The sequence below is a fragment of the Agelaius phoeniceus genome, chromosome 1 (genome assembly GCF_051311805.1).
Source record: "Agelaius phoeniceus isolate bAgePho1 chromosome 1, bAgePho1.hap1, whole genome shotgun sequence".
Classification (NCBI taxonomy): domain Eukaryota; kingdom Metazoa; phylum Chordata; class Aves; order Passeriformes; family Icteridae; genus Agelaius; species Agelaius phoeniceus.
Window position 1 is genome coordinate 2,192,952 of NC_135265.1, and position 22,359 is coordinate 2,215,310.

Here is a 22,359-nt window from a genome sequence, read left to right on the forward strand (position 1 = left end):
GAAGGAGAGCAGAGCCCATGTGAGGTGTGTTCTCCATCCTCCCTTGTCCCTGGACAGGTTTATTTTCCATCCTCTTTTCCCTGGGCAGGTTTTTTCTCCATCCTCCCTTTTCCCTGGCTTTGTTCTCCATCCTCTTGTTCCTGGACAGGTTTGTTCTCCATCCTCTTTTGTCCCTGGGTTTGTTCTCCATCCTCTTTTCCCTGGCAGGTTTGTTCTCCATCCTCCCTTTTCCTTGGGTTTGTTCTCCATCCTCTCTTCCCTGGACAGGTTTGTTCTCCATCCTCCTTTCCCTGGGTTTGTTCTCCATTCTCCCTTGTCCCTGGGCAGGTTTGGTCTCCATCCTCCCTTTTCCCTGGGTTTGTTCTCCATTCTCCCTTTTCCCTGGGTTTGTTCTCCATCTTCCCTTTTCCCTGAATTTGTTCTCCATCCTCTTTTCCCTGGGCAGGTTTGGTCTCCATCCTCCCTTTTCCCTGGGTTTGTTCTCCATCCTCCTTTCCCTGGGTTTGTTCTCCATCCTCCCTTGTCCCTGGGCAGGTTTGTTCTCCATCCTCCCTTTTCCCTGGGCAGATTTGTTCTCCATCCTCCTTTCCCTGGGTTTGTTCTCCATCCTCCCTTTCCCTGGGCAGGTTTGTTCTCCATCCTCTTTTCCCTGGGCAGGTTTGTTCTCCCTCTGCACCACTAGGTGGGCCAAAGCTACACGGGTGACAGTGCCACCTCTCCCGCAGGACACACGGGGCAGGTGGCCCTGCCTCATCGAAGGGGGCAGGGGGTGGAGGGAAGGGGCAAAAAGAGGTGGCAGAGAGCCCCAAGGTCCTCCTTGAGTCTGGCTGTCCCCATCAGGAGAGGTGGCCATCCCAGGAGAGGGACAAAGCCACATCAGAGTGGTGGCAAAGGCTCTGCAGAGCCACCACCACCCATTCAACCCCTGTGTTTGTCACCTTGTGCCCTCCTAAAGCAGCTCCTGGGTGCTTTAGGACACTCCAGGACGTTTGGCAGAGCCTGGATCCAAGGAAGGGTCAGCACTGGTGCCTGTGGGGAAGCTGGGGGCACACAAAACGTGAGAGAACCCTCCTCAAGAGAAGATTTCTGTCACCCGAGGTTGGGTGGCAGGAAGAGAAGAGTCTGAATCTCGAACTGCAAAGGCTCAGCACCCATGGCAGATGTGCTCTGGTGACACCAGCCCTGAGCAGTGGCCGTGCACGGAGGAGGCCAGAGAAGAGCAGCACCCACCGTTCCTCCCTTGGTGCTTCAGGACACTCCAGGACGTTTGGCAGAGCCTGGAGGGAAGGAAGGGTCAGCACTGGTGCCTGTGGGGAAGCTGGGGGCACACAAAACACGAGAGAACCCTCCTCAAAAGAACATTTTGGGTTCTTTTGGGTTGGGGAGCAGGAAGAGTCTGTATCTCGAACTGCAAAGGATCAGCACCCATGGCAGATCTGCTGTGCCCGCAGACAGAGCAGAGCGCATCTTTGGCAGCTCTGCCTCCATCCAGCTGATGGATCCAACCCCTCCTGGGCTCATTCCAGCCCTGGGTTTCACACTTCCAGCCATCCCCCATTTCCCTTCAGAGCTCTGAGATCAGAAAGTAACACAATTACGCAGAAATGTTTAAAATGGGACTCCAGGAGCAGCCAAAATTCCGATTACACACGGAATGACCCGGACACATCCCAAGGGTGTTTGGGGCAATGTCAAATGTTTGCAGTTCCCTTTCATGCCTGCTGAGGACATCTCTTTGAAGCCTGAAGAGCTGAGAAGCACAGCCCAATTTGCCCTGATTTGCTCAGTGCTATCAGTGCCTCCTCCTCGGGGCCTGTGGGCATCTCAGGCAGCTCCAGCTCCTAGGAGATGGGAGCAGAGCAGATCCCAAGGGCAGGAATGAGCTCCAGGAGGAGCCCACCCCACCTCCATGGGCTGGAGGAGCTGCTCAGCTCCCCCTGAGCCCGGGGGGGACCAAGGAGGAAGGAAAGATGGAATTCTCTTGGGAAAAAACTCCTCTCCAGCATGGAGAGCCACAGCCAGAGCAGCTGGGCCGGCCTTGGTGAGGGGACAGGGATTGAGCTCCAAACCCACCTTGTCACCAGGGCTGCCCAGGGCCACCTGCCCAGCCCCGTGTGCCCATCTCCTGCCCCACTCTGGTGAGCTGGATGGTGACACATTGCCACTTCTTGTGCTGCTGTGGCAGTGACACGGCTGAGATGGGTCCCAGTCTTCGGGGATGTTAAAAGTGAGAGATCAAAAATGGCAAAAATCAACAGGGCCACCACAACAAACCCTGGCCTCCTTCACCCCAGCAGACAGGAAACCAGAACCCAAACGTTTGGGTAATCTCATAAAAATAGGAAAAAGAAGTTTTGTTATCTATTGTTAATAAATAAATAAAAGGAAGGAAGGAAGGAAGGAAGGAAGGAAGGAAGGAAGGAAGGAAGGAAGGAAGGAAGGAAGGAAGGAAGGAAGGAAGGAAGGAAGGAAGGAAGGAAGGAAGGAAGGAAGGAAGGAAGGAAGGAAGGAAGGAAGGAAGGAAGGAAGGAAGGAAGGAAGGAAGGAAGGAAGGAAGGAAGGAAGGAAGGAAGGAAGGAAGGAAGGAAGGAAGGAAGGAAGGAAGGAAGGAAGGAAGGAAGGAAGGAAGGAAGGAAGGAAGGAAGGAAGGAAGGAAGGAAGGAAGGAAGGAAGGAAGGAAGGAAGGAAGGAAGGAAGGAAGATTTTTTCTATAATATATAAAATATATATGTATTTTTATATATAAATATATAATGTAAATTATATTTTATACTTTATATTTTATATAATATATAATATTAATATATAATATTAATATATTATATATAAATTAATGTATATTATATGTAAATATATGTAATATATTATAAATATATGTTATATATTATATAAGTGTATAAATAAATATAATACAATATTATATATACATATATGTGTATATATAAATATATATAAAATATATATATATTTATAATTATATAAATATACATACTATATATATATAATATATAGTATATTTTATATATTTTATATATATTTTTATATATATATCTGTGTCTCCCACATGCTCTGGGGGTTCCACAGCAGCAGGGCTGCCTTTAGGGAGGGAGGGTTGCAGAGCTGCCTGGTGGGCATTTCCTGATGCTCCCCTCGAGCCAGTTTGTGCCTCTGGGCACAGCAGGAACACCAGGCTGTGCCATTCTCCCACTGCCAGGGTGGCTGCACCATCCCTGGAGAGCAGAGGGTGATGAGGGGGGCACAGAGGGGGTAAATTGTGGGTTGGAAAGATGAACCACCAGCCAGAAAATTGAAATTTTTGCAATTTCAGCCCAGCTGAAATTTGCAGAAGCAGCAAAACGATCAGAGTTTCCCGGTGGGAATTCAGCTGGGAAGGAGGGAAAGGGTGAATCACACTAAAATGAAACAAAACCTTCATCCCCACAAGGAGCTGGTTCTGGTAGGGTCTCCATGAGGGTGACATTCCCATCCTGCAGCCTCTGCCACGGAGGGCATGGGGACAAGGAGAGCAGGACAAGTGGCCCAGGGCTGTTTGAGGAGTGTGACCAGTCTGCATCCCTGCAGAGCTCCCTCCTCTCTCCCAGCGGCTCCTGTGGGATGGGAGCAGCCTGGGTGAGCCTGTCCTGGGAGCAGCTGCTGCCTGTGGTGCCTGCCTGCTCTGGGCATCACTCATCTTCCCAAATCCAGCTCTCCTGACAGGCTCAGGTGGCCCTGGAGCTGCCAGCTGGGCCAGCAGGGTGAGTCAGCAGCACAGAAGCAGCAATGCCTCCACATTCCAGCCCCTGTGTCCTCCCATCCCCTTTTCCCCGAGCCACTTGGCTCACTGGAGTTGTCCAGCTCCTGCTCCTGCTCCTGCAGCAGTTCTTGTGGGGTTACAGAGCTCTGGAATGGGTTGGGTTGGAAGGAACCTTCAATCCCACCCCATCCCACCATCCCAGGCTGCTCCAAGCCCTGTCCAGCCTGGCCTTGGACACTTCCAGGGGCAGTCACAGCTTCTCTGGACAATTTCTCCCCTCAAAAATTCCCCAGATATTGATGAGCAGATGCAGGAGAGAAGAAACCAAAGGCAGGTCCTGCCAATCCCAGTGAGTGCCTCAATGATGTGCAAATATTTGGGAAAAAGGGACCAACCTGGCCTTAAATCATCCCTTGGGAGAAAACCCTGCAGCTTTGGGCAGCCAAACTCCAGCAGTGCCACATTCCCTGCATCCCTAAGGCCCCTGGCAGCTTTTTTACTGATTCTAATGCAAAACCTGGTCCTTGGAGGTTGAGAAGTAACTCTGCTGATAGACACCAAACCTTGGGATCAGCATCACTAAAAGCTGCTGGTGTCAGAGTGAGCCATGGTGCTCACAATTTCCCAGCTTCTCTGGGCAATTTTTCCCCTCCAAAATTCCCTCAAAACTCCCCAGATATTGATGAGCAGGTCCAGGAGAGAAGAAGCCAAAGTCAGGTCCTGCCCATCCCAAGGTGTGTTTGATATATTCCCAAATATTTGGGAAAAATGGATCAGCCTGGCCTTAAATCATCCCCTGGGAGAAAACCCTGCAGCTTTGGTGCCACCTCCCTGAGGCTGTCCTGCATCCCTAAGCCCCCTGGCATTTTTTTTTTAGAGATTTTAATGCAAAACCTGGTCCTTGGAGGTCCAGAAGTAACTCTGCTGATAGATATCCAATTCCTGGGGCTGGGAATAACCCTCAGCCAGCCCAAACCTTGGGATCAGCAGCACTAAAAGCTGCTGGTGTCAGAGCAAGCCATGGTGCTCACAATTTCCCAGCTTCTCTGGGCAATTTCTCCCCTCCAAAACTCCCCAGATATTGATGAGCAGGTCCAGGAGAAAAGAAGCCAAAGGTCCTGCCCATCCCAAGGTGTGTCTGAACAATGCACAAATATTTGGGAAAAAGGGACCAACCTGGCCTTAAATCATCCCTTGGGAGAAAACCCTGCAGCTTTGGGCAGCCAAACTCCAGCAGTGCCACATTCCCTGCATCCCTAAAGCCCCTGGCAGCTTTTTTATGAATTTTAATGCCCTGCAAAACCTGGCCCTTGGGGGTCCAGAAGTAACTCTGCCCATAGATATCCAATTCCCGGCGCTGGGAATAACCCTCAGCCAGCCCAAAAGCTTGGGAGCAGCGTCATGAAAAGCTGCTGGCATCAGAGAGAGGCAAGGCAGCCCATCCCGGGCTGTGTCTGTGTGTCTGTCCGCCCCTGACAAAGTGGATTATCTCCATCCTCCTCCTCCCCGAGCCAGCGGCAGCTGCAGAGCAAAGAGCGGAGGGGGGGGAAGAAAAGAAAAGAAAAGGGAGAGTGGCTGAATTTGTACCTGCAGGTAAAGCTGCTTCCTGCAGGGAGGGGCAGAGCCTTGGGGAGATGTTCGCAGGAGCGAAAGGAGGGGCAGATTAGCTGGGAGGGATGTGTGTCCTGCCCCGTCCGTCCGTCCGTCCGTCCGTCCTGCCCTTTGGCTGTGTGTGTGTGTGTGTGAGTGTGTGTGAGTGTGTGAGTGTGTGTGTGTGTTCCAGTCTGCAGCGTGAGCAATTCCACTTGAAAAGACAGAGAAATCCCCTCCTTTGAAAGTCGCAGTGTTTGGTTCTTTCCAGTAATGCTATAATTGGATGGGATTTTCTCTAATACACAGGGAAAGTCCTTAAGATGATTTTTCACACACACACACACACACACACACACACACACACCCCACCATCCCCATCCCTCCTCCTCCTTTCCCCTCATCCCACCTTATGCAATAAAATTCCCTCCTCCAACCCCTTGGGCTGCTCCGGGGGGGCTGCGGGAGCTGCCCAAGGAGGAGGATGGATTTAAATTTAATACCCTGGCTATAATTGCAGCATCAACACGGCGGGGATTTGCCGGGAGAGCCTCGCAGAGCATCCGTTCCCCCCTCTGGAAGGCGCTGGGATCGGCTCCGCGCTGCGATTAAAATCTCGGAGCACTTTGCCAGTGCTCACATTTGCAATCGCTTGTCATCCAAGCCGAAGGAAAATAATCAGGGCCCGACCCCTGCCAAAATTCCCGATGATTTAAATATCCCCGAATGAACTGCATTTCTAGTATAATTTCACTAGAATGAATCTATCTCTCCCATCTAGCTCCACACAAACATATCTTTATATATATGCATGTAAAGCCCCGTGTGTGTAAATAGAAATATTCCCTACTCAGGGAAAATATAAATGCGGCTCTTAATGAGGGATGAAAGCGCATTTTGATTTGAGTTAATGCGGGGTTTGCAAGGCTTCCCCCAACAAAGTCATTAAAAATTGTACCTCTCTTTGTTCCCTGCGAGCCACAGAAATTTTCTGATTCGCAGATAAAAGAAAAGCGAGTCAAAGAAATACATAAAATCTCCTCCAGCCCGCTGAATCCTTTTTTAAAAAAAATAACAAACAAAAAAAGTGATAAAACCCAGGGAAAAAAAAAAACCAAAAAAACCAAAAACAGGCGGCAAGCAGCTACAATAAAAAAAAAAAAAAAAAAATATATATATATATATATATAAAATATATATAGATATAAAACCATGGAAAAGAGGATCGGGAGAAATATCTCCTCGCTCAGGCAATGCCTCCATCCCCTCTTTTCGCCTCTCCAGCCCCTTTCAAATGAGCCAGGGGAAGGGGACGCCTGTCAGCTGTGGGTGACACTTGCTCCCAGCCCCAGCCAGCTTTAACCAATATGTTCCAGAGCAGCAGCAAATCCCACCACGGACCGGGAATCGAGGAGCTACATCTTCATAATAATAATATTAATAATGATTTCCCCCCCCACACCTCCTTTTTTTTTTTTTTTTTTGGTTACTTTCTGCCCTATGGCAAAAAAAAAAAAAAATCCGAATTTTTGGGACGGCAGAAATCACCCCCCACCACCGGCGCTGAAAAGAGAGAAATTGGGACAATTCGTCGAGAGAGAAATTAAAAAAGAGCTCAATTACTGGTGCCCTGTGGGGTGGATCTGGTGGATGAAGTCGTTGCAGCGGCGCCTTCCCAATGTCCGGGGCTGGGATTCCTGGAAATTGGGATGAGCTGAAGGAGCCCTTTGGAGATTTGCATGGAAAAAGTCGATTTTTTAGCAGATGTCTTCAGTGGAGCTCTTGGATCTGCGGCTGCTTGGACTGGTGGGGAAGGGGGCTGCGTGCCTGGGTGGAAATCCTCTTTTTTTTGGGGTTTGGTTTTTTTTTTTCCATGAAAAAAGGAGGAAAAAAAGCCCCCAAAAAGAGACCAAGTGAAAGTTTCTAGAAAGTTTTGCTTCAAATGCATCCCAACGGTCCCCGTGAGGAAATGGGGCTTTGAGAAGAAGAAGAAGACAGAATGGCAAGAAGGAGAAAATTGAGAAAATACTAATTTTTAAAAGAAGAAGAAGAAGAAGGAAAAAAAAAAACCTTTCACACTTTTTTTTTTTTTTTTTTTTTTTTTTTTTTTTTTGCATTTTAGTAGCTTCGACCCAGGGAGTGAAATCCGGGCAGGTTGTTATAGCTACCCAAATCCACAGGGGTCCCCCCTGTCTATTTAAACCCCCTAAATCTTCCTTCCCCTTTTTAAAACTACATTTTATCCCTTGGCTTGTGGGCCAACGTGCCCCCTAATGAGTATTAAAACACTATCTCCTCGCAATTAGCTCATTCCTGACTTCACGCTCCTGATTGACAGAACAAGCCAAAGCATCAGAATTCTCCCTTTGGCAATAAGTGCTGATTGGGTCCTTTTTAAGAGAGCTACTTCAAACTTTTTTTTTTTTTTTCCTTTTTTTTTTTTTTTTTTTTTTTTTTTAATATTTGCCTTCAGTGTCTTGGCTGAGAGAAGAGTTTTTTACCTCTCTGGGATTTTTTTTTCCCTTGAGAGTAGTAGAAGGAAGCAAGAGAGGATTTACCTGGTCGGGTTGAGTTCACTTCATTTGACTTTTTTTTTTTTTTTTTTTGGTTTAAATTATTGTTATTATTATTATTATTATTATTATTAAAATCATCACCCTGCCTCAGAAGAAAGGAAGGTTTTTGGCAACTCTGGTTAAAAAAAAAAAAAAAAAAGAAAGACAACTTTTCATCAATGGCCTCTTTTGGATATTTCCTGTTTCTTTGTGGGTTGAGTCAGGCTCTGTCAAGTTACCCAATCTGGTGGTAAGTTTTATTCTTCTTCTTCTTTTTTTTTTTTTTTTTTTTCGCTCATTTTCATTTATTTTTCCCCTCCTCTGTTTTCTCTGCAACCCCTGCGCTTAAAGATGACTTGAAATTCTCCTTTCGTTGCCACTCAGCTAAAGAGGTGGGATTGTTCCAGCGCCAGCAAGTTCTTAGAACCTGCATTTCACCTCTTTTATTTATGCATTCACTTTGTTTATTTTGACTGGGTTATACCTGATCTCTCCTTCTCCTACTGTAAAAGAGAGAGAGCGAGAGGGAGCGATCGGAAAGTTTTTATTTTTTTTTTCTTTCTGAGCGCTTTGATCCTCTCCTGTGAAGAACAAAAGGCGCTGCCTGAATTAAAGAGATAATGATAGAAGTTGACATGAGCATTTCAAGGTGATTTCGAGCTAGTCAGGTGGAAGGAAGGGGGGGAAAGCAGCAAAACTTTTGGGTGCCTTTTATTTGCTTTTATTTCCCCCCCTCCCCACCCCCGCCGCAGCCCTTTCGCTTTAAGAAATATTGAGGGGTATATTAAAAAAAAAAATTATAATAAGAAAAATAGGGGTGGGAAACGGGAAGAAAAAGGAGGTGAAGCTGGGGGAAGGAACAGCAAGGTCGGGGCCGGGGGAGACAAAATCCGCGCAAAATCCGCGCAGAATCCGCGCAGAATCCGCGCGCCCTTAGCGCGGGGATGCGCACCTCGGTTTTTTGGGGGGGGTTTCGCCGCTTTTCCTCCTTTTTTCCTCGCTCTGCACCCTACGCCTTTAAGAGCCTTTTCTCTCTCGCTCCCCCACGAAAAGCAAATGGTGCTGGGCAAGGCATGTACGCGCACGATCGGCTCTAATTACCCGCGCAGCTAATTGCGCTCGCTCGGGGAAGCCCTAACGCAGGGAGGCTCCGCGGGCTGAGCCAGGGGGCTGTGAAAAGCTTACCCCCCCCCTTAAAAAAAAAACAACAAAAAAAATCATCATCCCCGTGCTGTTCATGAATTTTTTAATGAATTTTTTAATGAATTTTTTAATGAATGCTCGCTGCCCCCCCCGCCCCGTCCGCGGGTGCGGGATGCGCGGTCCCCCCTGTCCGGCGGTGCAGAGGTGAGAGAGGGTGGTGAAGGCAGCAGCCTCTCCAACTATTTCAGGTATGCCTGAAAGCAGGGAATTCGTTGGGATGGGAGGAAAAAGAAAAAAAAAAAAGAAAAAAAAGAAAAAAAAAAAAAGGCAGCAATAAAATGCAAATGTGTGCTTGGGAAGACAGGCAGAGCGAGGAGAGAGCACCTGGACGGGAGTCATTAAAAAGCAATCTTTTATTCCCAGCCACCATCTAACTTATAATTAGAAACTCTGCTCGCATTCCTGATTGGAGAAGGAAACGCATTCCTCCAATACCGACATAAATATTCGCTTGTCACCCGGCCAGGGGAGCGCGGGCCGACCCCCTTGTCCCCCCTTGTCCCCCCTTGTCCCCCTTGTCCCCCGTGTCCTCCCGGTCCCCGGAGCTGCGGGAAACTGGGAAAAGATGGGAAAAAGGCTCTGGGAAGGGGGGCAGGAGGCGCCACCCGAGCCGGGGCATCCTCAGGTGCGACAGCAGCGGTGGCACTGCGCGCTCCGGGCTGGCCTCTCCCCGGTGCCAGCAGCGCTCCCAGACGGTTCTTTGGCAAGGACAAACCCCCCTCAGGCCATGGAAATGCAAAGCTGGGCTGGACTGGGCTGGGGGAGTCGCGGGAGAGGCCCGGAGCTGCTGCATTGGCTGCCCAAATTCCCCCTCGCCCTCCCAGCCCTTTCCCTCTTGATTCCTCCCCAAGCGAGCTATGGGCCCACCCCTGTGGCTGGAGAGCGCTGGGGATGTGGGATTTGGGGTCTGCAAGGTGGCCCTGGGGTCCCCAGGGTGCACATCCCAAATTCCTTCTCTCCCAGGCCAGCCCAGGGGCTCCCAGATTCACCCAAATCCACCCCGACGCTTGATTTGATTCTCATGTCGTCATGTCCCGCTCCTCCTTTTGTTTTGTTGTTGTTTTGTTGTTGTTTTGTTGTTGTTTTGTTGTTGTTTTGTTGTTGTTTTGTTGTTGTTTTGTTGGTGCTTTTCTATTATTTTTTTTGGAAGAGAGAACCGGGAATTTTTTTAGTCTGGTCACAATCCCCTCTATCAGCTCACGGTGAACTTGGGGTGTTTAGAGCAGAAAATCTGTCATTTACCAGCCCCAGATTGTGCCCCCCTCCCCACCAAATCGTTTCTAATTAAAGCATCAACTCATCCTGTGGATATTTACACTTGGAGAAAATCCATGCAAAAAAAACAGGGACTGAGAAATGATATTTTCCTGGGAGTTTTGCTTCATTGCTGTCCCAAAATGTAAATTTCTCAGAGGATCAGGTGTTGTAAGTTGTGTCTGCCCTCTCACAGCTCATTTTTAGGCTGTGCTGTTGAAATTGCTGCTCCCAGCATGGCACAGGGCACCTGTCTGAGCCAGACCGAGCAGATTCCCACATTCCTGGGAGCTTCTGGGAAAAGTTCCGTGGAGGAAAAAGGAAAAAATCCCTCCCTGATGATGCTGGGGGTGGGAGGGGAGGCTCTGTGAGTTCCTTAAAAAATAAAATAAAAAAAAAATCAGCAAATAATTCATTTCTAAACTAGGATAAAAGAAGCTTAGGAAATAATGGTTTAAAACTAATCCAAGAAGAGGGGCTGGCTGCTGTTGGGATTGATGTTTTGGGGTTTTGGGGATGTGCTGGAGGGGTTCATTGTGCCTCAGGATCCTCACAGGATCTTCCCCAGTGCAGTGCAGCACTGAGCTGCTCAACCTAGAGCAGCAACGGGCTCTCCCACACCCAGGGGGCCAGATTAACTGCAAAAATCAGATAATTTTCGGGTTTTGCTGCCTTTTTTTTTTTTTTTTTAAGTTAGTGCTGTTCATTTTTTGGTTTGCTTAAAAAAAAAACACAAAAAAAAGAGATTGGAATGAGTGAAGGAAGGCTGAGGGAATTCTGCAGCAAAATTCCTGGGGAAGGGAGGATTAAATGTAACCTGTTCCCTGTCCTGGGGCAGCCTGGGGTCTGTGGGGAGTCACAGGAGCAGCATGAGCAGAATTTAAACTTTTTCCAGCTTGCTTGCACTGCCTTGACTGACTCCACATGGAATGGGAAAAAAAAAAAAAAAAAAAACAAAAACAAAAAACAAAAAACAAAAAAAAAAAAAAACCAAACAAAAAAAAAACAAAAAAAAACCACCCCACAACTTTAATTTTATTTATTTTATTTTATTTTTCTGTGCTAAGTGGCCTGACTTGGTCTGAACGCAGCCAGTGGGCAGAAATGATTCAGAAAGGGAAAAAAATTCAATAACAATTAACACAGAGCTTCCATGATGGGATTTTCTCCTCCTGCAGTCCAGGATGCTGTTTCTGGGGGAAATCATCCCAGGAGAGGCTCTCTGGGCTGAGCTGGAAATACAGGGAGACCCCTTGGCTGTAGGAAAAAGTCACTGGCATAGTTTCTGCTGGGTGTGAGCAGCTTGGGGACGTGTGGGGTTAAATTCCGTGCCTGGAGAGGGATGGCAAGAGGAGTTCAGTGGAACAACAGGATTTGGTGTGGTGGCATCACCTGGGCAGCAGAGTCTGTCCCTTCCCCTGCCCTGCTGGGGCTCCTGCCCCCTCTCACAGCCCCTGTGTCACAGCCAGAGTGAGTGGGATGGGAGCAGCCCCGTGAGAAGCTGGGAATGTTGGGCTGAGGAGTGAGGAGTGTTCCTGGAGGTGCCAGGCCTGTGGAGGATGGGGAAGTGTGTGGAGACATTTCCCTGCCTGGCTTTGCTCTCATTCCCCATGGATTTCCTGATTCCTGCAGCAGGATGTGATGTCCTGCAGGATCCCCTTTCTGGGAGGGCTGGGGAGAGGGATCCAGCAGCTCTTTGCTCTGTATTTTTTTGCAACTCAGGAGTTGTGAGGTTGAGGGGGCCCTGGCAACAGCAGGGACATCACTGCAGCAATGCTCAGTGCAGCACCTGAGCCTGTCCCTGCCCTGTGGTGTGCAAACCCAGGGCACTGGGAATGTTTCTGTGTCTGCTCTGGGGTGCCCTGGCCCCCAGGGCAGCACTGACTCTGACCCTCATCCATGGAGAAAGTTCCCCAGACTTCAAGATAGACTGGAACCCACAAAAGTGTGAAATAGATTATAGAGAGCAGTGCAGGTGTGTCACTGGGTGAGAAATTGAGGTTTTGGGGTTTTTAGTGTGTTGTGGATGGAAGCAGATGGAGGGCACAGGGTGTCATCCTGGGTTTCTGCTCCATGCTTCTTCTTCCTCCTTCTCCATGGGTTTGGGTGGTTATTGACCAATAAAACACTGCCAACAAGGATATTTATGCTTTTGACCCAGTCCTTAAATATTTAGTCTTATGGACCCATGCTACAGTGTAAGATTTCTTAGCCAATCATTTTATGGCACACAAGCCTACAAAAACTTCTCATTACCCTTGTAACTACATTTATTTTTTCTGTATCTTAAACTCTAAAACTCTAAATTTTCTTCTACTTAGCTTAAGATGTCTCTGCTTTAAGCTATAAATCCACATTCTCACTTCTAGCACCTCAGCTGGGAAGCCTTTTCCAAGGTCTCAGACCAAATCCTGGGTTTAACTCTAAGCTTTGGCTTCCAGGCTCAAAGTTCTGAGAGTTCCCTGCATTTTTGGATTCCAACAAGTGGAGCAGTGCAATTGCTCTGCATCCATCCCTGTCCCAAACGTTGGAATTGCCTTTTTGTACCTGTGTTATCTCCATGGCAGCAGCATCTGACCCAGCCCTGTTTTTCCAGGCAGAGATGAATCACAGAGCCATGGTTTGGGCCCCTCTCAGACACCAGCTCTGAGATTTGGGATTTGGGATGGGTGCTTTGCACCCAAGCAGCAGCACAGGGGTACAGGGAAAAGGGTCCAGGGATCTTTCAGTGCAGATTTAAGTGGTAAAAACCAGTTCTTGTCCATACTGAGTGCAAAGGGGAAGGGAAATCATTTCCCATCTCCATCTTTTTTGGTGGGACTGCAGAAACAAACGCTGATGGTGTTTGTGTTGTTCTTTTTGGCCAGTTGTGGTGAGATTAATAGCTGAACCAGGATCATACCAGGAGGGTTTTTTCTCAGCAGGAACTGAAAATTTTGCAAGGTTTTAGCAAGAAGTCCCTGTTTGAAGCATGGGGAGGGCTGGGATTTCCCCAGAGAGCCTGGTGTGTGCTAAAGAAAATCCCAAATCCCTCATCTGCTCAGCTTTCAGACTCATTTTATCAAATTGTCTTGTTCTGCTACGTATTAATTGATTTTTCCTTTCCATTTTAAGAGGACTTTATTAGAGAAATTAACCTGAAAACCAGCAACTCAATATTCAAAGCATTGGCTGAAGGAATTGCATCCAATAAAAGCCTTTCCTAACTCAGATAGAGAAAAGTGAATCCTTTTGCTCTCCAGCTGTTTCCAGGTTGCCCTGGAGGTGGAACCTGTCCTTTGCAGACATTTGAACACCTCTGAGATTCTTTCTGGAAAAGTTTTGAGCGCTTGGAATAGTTTGGGTTGGAAGGAACCTTTTAAAGGTCAACTGGTCTTGCAGTGAGCAGAGACACCTTCAACCAGGGTAGCTGGAACTGAGGGATGGGAATCACATTGCTTTCTGTTGGCCAAAAAAGACTTTTTGACCTTCCTTTCTAAAAGATTCAGGATGGTGGAGCTTTGATTTTTACTGTGGTGTCTCCTAGAGAAGGAAATCAAGGATTTCTGATGGATTCTGAAAATCAAGGCTTGCTGATTGCAGCAGGGGAAGTCAGGCTGACTCACTGGTGCCTCCATCCCAGCCCTGTGGGATCCCTTTCCTGCTTCCATCCCAATTCCCTCCCACCCAGCTCCAGCCATGCAGCAACTGCTGCTGCTCCTGCAGCCCCTGCACCAATCCCTGCACCTCTGGTGCTCAGCATGGGCACAGGAGGAGGGGATTTTTCCACCTTAGACCTCATGAGGAGCAGATGCTTGTCCTTTGCATGCACAGGAGTGTTGTATTTGTGGGGTCCCTTGTGGCAGGGAGGAATGATAGATCTGACTCCACGTTCTCAGAAGGCTAATTTATTATTTTATGGTGCTATATTATATTGAAGTATACTATACTATAATACTATATATATATATATAGTATTATAGTATAGTATACTTTAATATAATATAGCACCATAAAATAATATATATATTATATATATGTATTATATATATTTATATATAATATATATGTATTATATATATTTATTATATATTATAAATATATTATAAATATATATTTATAATATATATTATAAATATATAGAATATATAATATATTTTATTATATATAATATATAAAAATACTATAATATGCTATATATAATGCTATATATACTATAGTATAGTATATAGCTATATTATATTAAAGAATACTATGCTATAATACTATATATAATATAAATATGCATATAAAATATTATATATTATATATAATATATATTCTATATATTATAAATATATAGAATATATGTTATATATTTTTATATACTATATACTATATATATAATCCTATAATATGCTATATCTTTAATACTATAATATGCTATAATACTATACCATACTATACTATACTAAAGAATACAGAAAAGATACTGAATGCTAAAAAGATAATAATGGAAACTCCTGACTCTCTCCAGAGTCCTGTCCCAGCTTGACGCTGATTGGCCAAAGAGTGAAAACAACTCACAGCAGAATCCAATGGAACAATCTCCAAACACCTTCCACATGTGAGCAAAACACAGGAGAAGCAAATGAGAGAATAATTATTTTCCTTTTTCTGAGGCTTCTCAGCTTCCCAGGAGAAAAATCCTGGGTGCAAAGGGATTTTTCCAGAGAATGTGAATGCCACACGGGAGGGCAGGAAAATCCCACCGGGACAAGCAGGGGCTGTCCCTGGGCTGTGGCCTTGCTCAGGATTCCTCGAGTGCTGACTCAAAGGGCCCGGCTGCATTTCAAAGGGCTTTGTTGGGATAATGACAGCACCCAGCACCAGGGGAATCCTGCGGGCACCGAGTCAGGATGGGCCCCTGGGAGCTGTTCCCGGCATGGGCAGCACACCTGGGGTGTCCTGCCAGCAGGGATGGACAGGTCCCACCCCATCCACGGGGAAATTCCCTTCCCAGAGCAGCACTGGAGTCATACTGCTGCCCAAAGAAGATCCTGTGGGGATGAACAGTGTGGCTGCAAAGAGGGGAGGATGATGAGGGACGTCTGGAGGTTGTGGCTGGGAAGGAGAAGGTTCTGGAGAGAGAGGCACCCACAGAGTTCTGGTGGTGTGGAGATCGGTGATTTCTGCCCAGACAGGTTAAACTGGGGTTAAACCCACTGGAATATGGGGGAAACAGCCTCCAGCTGCACCAAGGGAAATACAGGTTGGATATCAGGAAAAGTTTTTCACAGAAAGAGTGAGAAAGTTCTGGAATGGCTGCCCAGGGAGGTGGTGGAGTCCCCATGCCTGGGTGTGTTTAACAAAGCCTGGATGTGGCACTGGGGGCCAGGGTTTGGTTGAGCTGTTGGGGCTGGGTTGGACTCGATGATCTTGAAGGTCTCTCCCAACCTTGTGTGATTCTGTGATTCTGTAATAAAGTAGGGATTTATTAAAAGGCCTCAATGATGATCTTGAAGGTCTCTTCCAACCTGGTCATTCTGGGAATTCTGTGATTCTGTGGAAGGAAGGGGCTTTAGTGGCAGGGCAGAAGCACTGGCCAGAGCACACAGGTCTCCTCCCTGTGCCCAGCCAAGGCTGCAGCAGGAGTGTCCCCAGCCCAAAAGGTCTCTCTAAACCCATCTCTGCTTTGCTGTCACAGCCCAGAGCCACAGCCCAGAGCATGGATGGTTCAGTGGGGTTTAATATTGGAACTGGAGGAGCACCCAGGCAGGAGCCTTCCCATGGAGTCTCCATCAGAGCTTTCCTGGATCAGGTCTGGGGTTGGTCTTGCAGAAAAACCACACATGAAAATATCCTTGCCAGCTGTTTCCATCCATCCTGTGCCTTCCATTCTCTTTTCCCTTTTGTCCCTTTAAAAGGGACAGAATTGAGTCCTGTTGTCTTAGCACAACCCCTAAAAATCCATCAGTTCAAGGGGAGGGAAGGAGAGCTGATGTATTAACTGCCTTGTTCTCAACTCCTAACATAGGGCACGGCTTTAAAGGCAGCCTGGGAGCCAGGGGAGGCTGTTCTGCATCACAAAGGTGCTGTTTGTCCCTCTTGGTGGTTTGTCACCTGCATATTCACAGCCCCTTTCCCATCTGGGTGCTGCTGCTGCTGCCCAGAGGGAGCTTTGCATTTGTAGAGACTGGGCCATCAAAGGAGTCCCAGGTGCCTTTGGTCTCCTCCTCAGCACAATTTCTGTCCTGGTGTCAAACCTCTCAGTTATTCTTCCATGGATTCAGCGATAATTATTAGCAGGGATGCTCTTGTCCTTTCCCTTCATGCTTTGAAATTATTTTCTCCTGTTGCACCTTGGCACTCTCAGGTTTTGCCAGCAAAGTCGCATCAGAGCACGTGGCTGGTTCCCTTCTCACCTCACTCGCCTTGCAAAGGGTTCCAGGTGTCTGGGAGGGTCATTTCTCCTCTCCCATGGGGTTCTGTAGGCTCAAAGTGTGTTGGAGAAGGCTCAGGGAGTGCCTCAGCTCTTCCTCGAGCTCAGGGCAGGGCAGCCTTTCACATTTCCAGCCTGCCCTGGGGTTTGTCACAGGTTTGGGAGTTTTCCAATGGTGTCCAGGCACCTGGCTCCTTTCTTTGAGGAGAGCTGGGCGCTTTCTCCCGGTGCAGTTCCTGTCTCAGGTGTTTGATGGAGCCTGGCTGGTGAAGTCCTCTGTGCCAGCTTGGTTGGGGAGACCAGCTCAGAGGTACCTCCACCATCATCATCCAGCTTTGGTCAGAACATACCCAAAACCAAAAGTCTTTGCACACTTGCCCATTTCCTAGTTGTTAAAATCCATCGTTTCCATTGCCAGGCATGAGTTCACGTGGGTCAAATGGGTCAAGGAGTTTTTATCCATCATTTCTCTGTATTTTATAATCTCTTCAGTGCTCATTGGTGTATTGGAATGGGTGCAGGAGCACTCATGACATCCAGGTTGGTCCTAAAAACCTCTAGACCACTCCTCTCTGGAAATTCATCTTTTGTCCTGTCTCAGCCCAGCTGCTGAAAGCCTCAGCAGCTTCCTCTGTGAAATACTGAGGCTCTCAATATTTTGGGGGTTTTTGAGGGTTTTGCAGCTTCCTCTGTAAAATATTTACTCCTGCCTTTAGTCCAGGACACTCCAGAGAGCAAATGCATCCTCCTTGTGCTCTTGGAAACAATCCAGAGTCCCCCAGTCACACCCACAAGTCATTATTACCTCCAGGTTGTGATAGAGCTTTATCTCAAAGCTTCTTAAGGAGAGATTTGAAGTGATTTCCCTGTCCTGACAGTTATCTTGGCAGAGGGACACAGCCACAATGTTTCTGCATTTCAAGAATTCCTCTGACTCTGCTTTGCTCTCAGTGCTCTGAAATCAAACCCTTCCCACCTTTTCCCAGTCCGTACCTCTTAATTTCACTTTACAGGTTTGTATTTCTGCTGGAAGATGCAGTTTTATAGCAAAAATTATGCCCACCCATCTTTCCAGGGCAGTCAGCTTTATCCAACAGAATTCCCAGCAGGGAGAAAAGGCAGAGCCCATCTCTGCTGCAGCTGAGCCTGGGAGACAAATCCAAATTTCTCTGAGCAGAGCAGGAGCTCCTTGTGCTTCCAGAGGGCTTCACCTTGTCTAATAGAGATATTTCCAATACCTAATAGAGATATTTCCGATGTCTAATAGAGATATTTCCAATGTCTAATAGAGATATTTCCAATATCTAATAGAGATATTTCCAATACCTAATAGAGGTATTTCTAACATCTAATAGAGATATTTCCAATGTCTAATAGAGATATTTCCAATGTTTAATAGAGATATTTCTAACATCTAATAGAGATATTTCTAATGTCTAATAGAGATATGTCCAATATCTAATGGAGATATTTCCAGTGTCTGATAGAGATATTTCCAATATCTAATGGAGATATTTCCAATGTCTGATAGAGATATTTTTGATGTCTAGTAGAGATATTTCCAATATCTAATAGAGATATTTCCATTAACTGATAGAGATATTTCTAATGTTTAATAGAGATATTTCCAATGTCTGATAGAGATATTTCCAATGTTTAATAGAGATATCTCCAATGTTTAATAGAGATATTTCCAATGTTTAATAGAGATATTTCCAATGTCTAATAGAGATATTTCCAGTGTCTAATAGAGATATTTCCAATATCTAATAGAGATATTTCCAATGTCTAATAGAGATATTTCTGATGTCTAATGGAGGGGTGGGAAGCAGGAAAGGAGCTCCTTGAACACTTGCCAAGCCTTCCATTCAGTCTGTCCCTCTGCCCCCAGGAGAACAACAATGGGGCCTGTTGCTAGACAGGGCTGTGACAGAAAATAAATCTAAATCCTCAGCAGGCTGAGGGACACAAGGGAAATTCCCTTTTTTCCCTGAGCCTGCTGTGGCTGGGAAGGAGTGGGACAGTGTGGACAGGGAGGAGCCCATCCAAAACCCCCTGAGTGTCAGGAAAATCCCACTGGGCATCAGATAAAATGTGCAGAATTTACTGGGAGAGCCACAGTTCCTCCAGAGAACACAAAAATCTGGTTCATGCTGTTTTTTGGAGGAGATCTATGGTTGGTTTGTGTCCTTCATGGAGGGAGAATCTTCCTGAATATTTTACAGTGAAGTTTCCTTCAGAGTTAGTGGTGAGAGGGGAGATCCAGCTCATCTGACACCTGTCAGACATTTCCTTTGGGGTGAGGTGAGTCCCATCCCATCCCAGATTCCATTGACTGGAAGAGGATCCTGGATGACTGGGACAAAGGTATCTCCCTTTAGACAGGTCAGGTTTGGCTTTGAAACACTCCTAAAAATCAGGAGCATCTGGGCATTTTATGTTCTACATAGACATGTGGAATGCTGAAAGGGAATGTTTCCATTGGGGAAATGTGAATCTTTAGTGACAAAATCACCTTTAAAAAACTCTTCACTTGCAGTTCCACAGGTGTAGAAGAACTGAGCAAAATCCCATTTCTCAGAAGGGTTTTTGAAGGGAATTCTTGTGAACTTGCATCTGGGCATTTTATGTTCTACATAGACATGTGGAATGCTGAAAAGAGGTGTTTCCTTTGGAGAACCCTTCAATGTGAATCTTTAGTGACCAAATTCCCTTTAAAAAACTCTTCACCTGAAGTCCTGGTGCTGCTTTCCACAGGTGGGGAAGAACTGAGCCAAAGTCCCATGTCTCAAAGGGCTTTTGAAGGGAATTCTTGTGACCTTGCATCTGGGCATTTTATGATCTATATAGACACATGGAATGCTGAAAAGAGATATTTCCGTTGGGGAACCCTTCAATGTGATTCTTTAGTCACAAAATCACCTTTAAAAATGTCTTCACTTGAAGTCCTGGTGTTGCTTTCCTCAGGTGTGGAAGAACTGAGCAAAAATCCCATCTCTCAGAAAGGGCTTTTGAAGGGAATTCTTGAGAACTTTCAATTCCTTGCACGTTCTGGGAGCAGCCATGGAGATGAGATGAATTTTATTTCGAATAAGCTGAATTAGTGATCACTAATGCCAGGATCACTAAATCCATGGGATTGGGTGCCACCCTGATCCCATGGATTTGGGCTGGTGAAGAGCCATCCTGAAGGCTCTGAGGGCAGGGCCCTGCTGTGGATCCCAGAATGGTTTGGGTTGGAAGGGAATTTGGAGCCCATCCAGTCCCACCCCATGCCATGGGCAGGGACACCTCCCACCACCCCAGGTGCTTCAGAGCTCCTTCCACCCTTCTGACACATTCTATGATTTTCTATTGATATATTCCATGGTTTTCCCACACAGTGAAGGATTCAGGGGCTGGGAAGCTCAGCCCAGCCCATCCCCTTGCCCAAATTGTGCTGATTTTTTAATCTCTATAGAGAAAGGAGCTGGCAGCCCAATCTCCGTGCCCTGAGAGCTGCTCTGCTGCAGCATTAGCAGGGCTGTGGCTGGGTCATGCCCTGGCAAGATTTGCTGCTGGAAGTGCTCAGAGAAAACGAGAGGCTGGGTGGGAAGCGTGGGGCAGCTTGGACACGTAATTTGTGCTTTCTGCCTCAGATTTATCAATGGCATTGCTGCAGAGTGATCAGTTAGCTGATTTTACTGAGCTGCCCCTTGTCACTGGGGTGCAGTGACTGGCCCATGAACACCCTCAGCTCATCCTGAGTGTGAGGAAAAGTGCATGAGCTCTGTTGCTTTTTTTGAAGTGCTTATTTCCTCTCACAGAACAGGCTGTTGGTTGAGCTATTTTTATTGCTCCCTAATTTTTGTTTTATTTTTTTTTTTTTTTTTTAATTCTGTGAAATATGGTAGGAGATTGTCCAAATCTGAAGTAGCTGCTCTGGCAGTTTTCCATTAAAAAAAATAAAATTGGCAAAGGGCATGCGGTGCCATTGTATTGATTTTGTGTGGGGTGTTGGTTTTGAGCTTGCACAAAAACAGGGTGAATTGAAGAAAACCATACACAGAACAAGGAGTGATTCTGTGGGCACTGAAACTGGTGAGTTTCTAGAGGTTTTCAGGCAGGTGTGAAAATGACGCTGCCTGCTCAAAGAGGTGGGACACTGGTTGGTGGAATATGAGGAAGGCTGCCTTAACAGATTGCAACACCTCTAAAACCCCTAACACCTCTTGCTGGTGTCATCTATAGTAACAGTTCAGGTGATATTTAGGCAAAGAATAGGGAGTTTTTCTCTCATTCTTTGGCCACATGCCTTCATTATTTTCATGTGTCTTCCCCAAGTCGCAGGATCAGTCAGTACAGAGTCCTGCTTTATCTAAAATGCATCTGTTCCACACACGAGGAGGCTGTCCTGGCTGCAGGGAAAGTTTAAGAAGTACAGAGAGAACCGGCTTTAAGCAGCACAGATTTAGCTGTCCATCTCTCAAACACCTTGGGTTAACTGAGCTCCATCCCTCTGTGGGTTTGCAAAAATAGGTGTAACCACATCTACCACCGTTAAATCCAGAAATCACCTCATCCATCCTCACATGCTCCGGGCTGGATTAAATCTGCCTAAATCAGAGTCGTGGAGAAGTCCTGGATGTGAGCACTCAGTTCACTCTGAGTCACTGCTTACAGGAATATCATCTGCAGAGGGAAGGAGCTTGCTGCATCACTGCTTTTTCCTAGCAGGATGGCTCATGGATATGAGCGGATTGATTGCAAAACCTCAAAGCCACTCGCAGGAGAGGACTGGGGGGAAATTGGGAACTGGGTTTAGCCTGGGAGAGAACGCGGCCCAGACAGATGGGGCAAACAGCCCGGCTGAAAGGGAATAGATAAGGCACATTAGCAGAAGATCGGGGATCAGACAGGGCAATGCTAATTCCGTGGCCACTGAAACCCTTGGTGTAAGTTGCCCACAGGCAATTGGGAAGTCTGTGATCCTGAGGAGCATCGAGTCCGTTTGTCCTGCTGACTCATGTGTAGTCTGGTTTGCTGGTGAATGAGAGGGTCAAGCCCAGCCTAACACAGGCTGTGCCCAGCACAGCTTCCTAACAGAGCCACCAAAACTGCAATTGGCCAGAAAATCTCCAAATTCTCACAGAGAAACTAATTCAGAATTTGTCCTGCTGACCCATGTGTAGTCTGGTCTCCTGAGGAATGAGAGGGTCAAGCTCAGCCTAACAGCAGCTCCCAGCACAGCTTCCTAACAGAGGCACTAAAACTGCAATTTTTAGTGTCCACATTCTAAGAGAGAAACGAATTCAAGGCTTGTCCTGCTGACTCATGTGTAGTCTCAGTCTCCTGGTGAATGAAAGTATCAAGCCCAGCCTAACACAGGCTGTGCCCAGCACAGCTTCCTATCAGAGCCACTAGAACTGCAATTGGCCAGGAGAGTCTCCAAATTCTGACAGAGAAACCAATTCAGAATTTGTCCTGCTGACTCATGAGTAGTCTCAGTCTCCTGGTGAATGAGAGGGTCAAGCCCAGCCTAACACAGGCTGTTCCCAGCTTCCTAACAGAGCCACCAAAACTGCAATTGGCCAGGAGAGTCTCCAAATTCTAACAGAGAAACT

At 46.8% G+C, this 22,359-nt stretch overlaps 1 protein-coding gene across 2 annotated transcripts in view; it reads left to right on the top strand.

Annotated features, from left to right (window-relative positions):
* The first annotated feature begins 8,078 nt into the window (after nt 1-8,078).
* WNT3A (Wnt family member 3A) overlaps nt 8,079-22,359 on the top strand; it is a 96,296-nt gene continuing 82,015 nt past the window's right edge. The window contains exon 1 of one of the 2 annotated variants that reach the window (XM_054637451.2): nt 8,079-8,149. In XM_054637451.2, coding sequence (XP_054493426.1) covers nt 8,079-8,149 — 71 coding nt within the window. Of the gene's footprint in view, nt 8,150-9,254; nt 9,291-22,359 lie in introns of those variants that run through there. The other variant, XM_077190537.1, reaches the window with a different exon arrangement.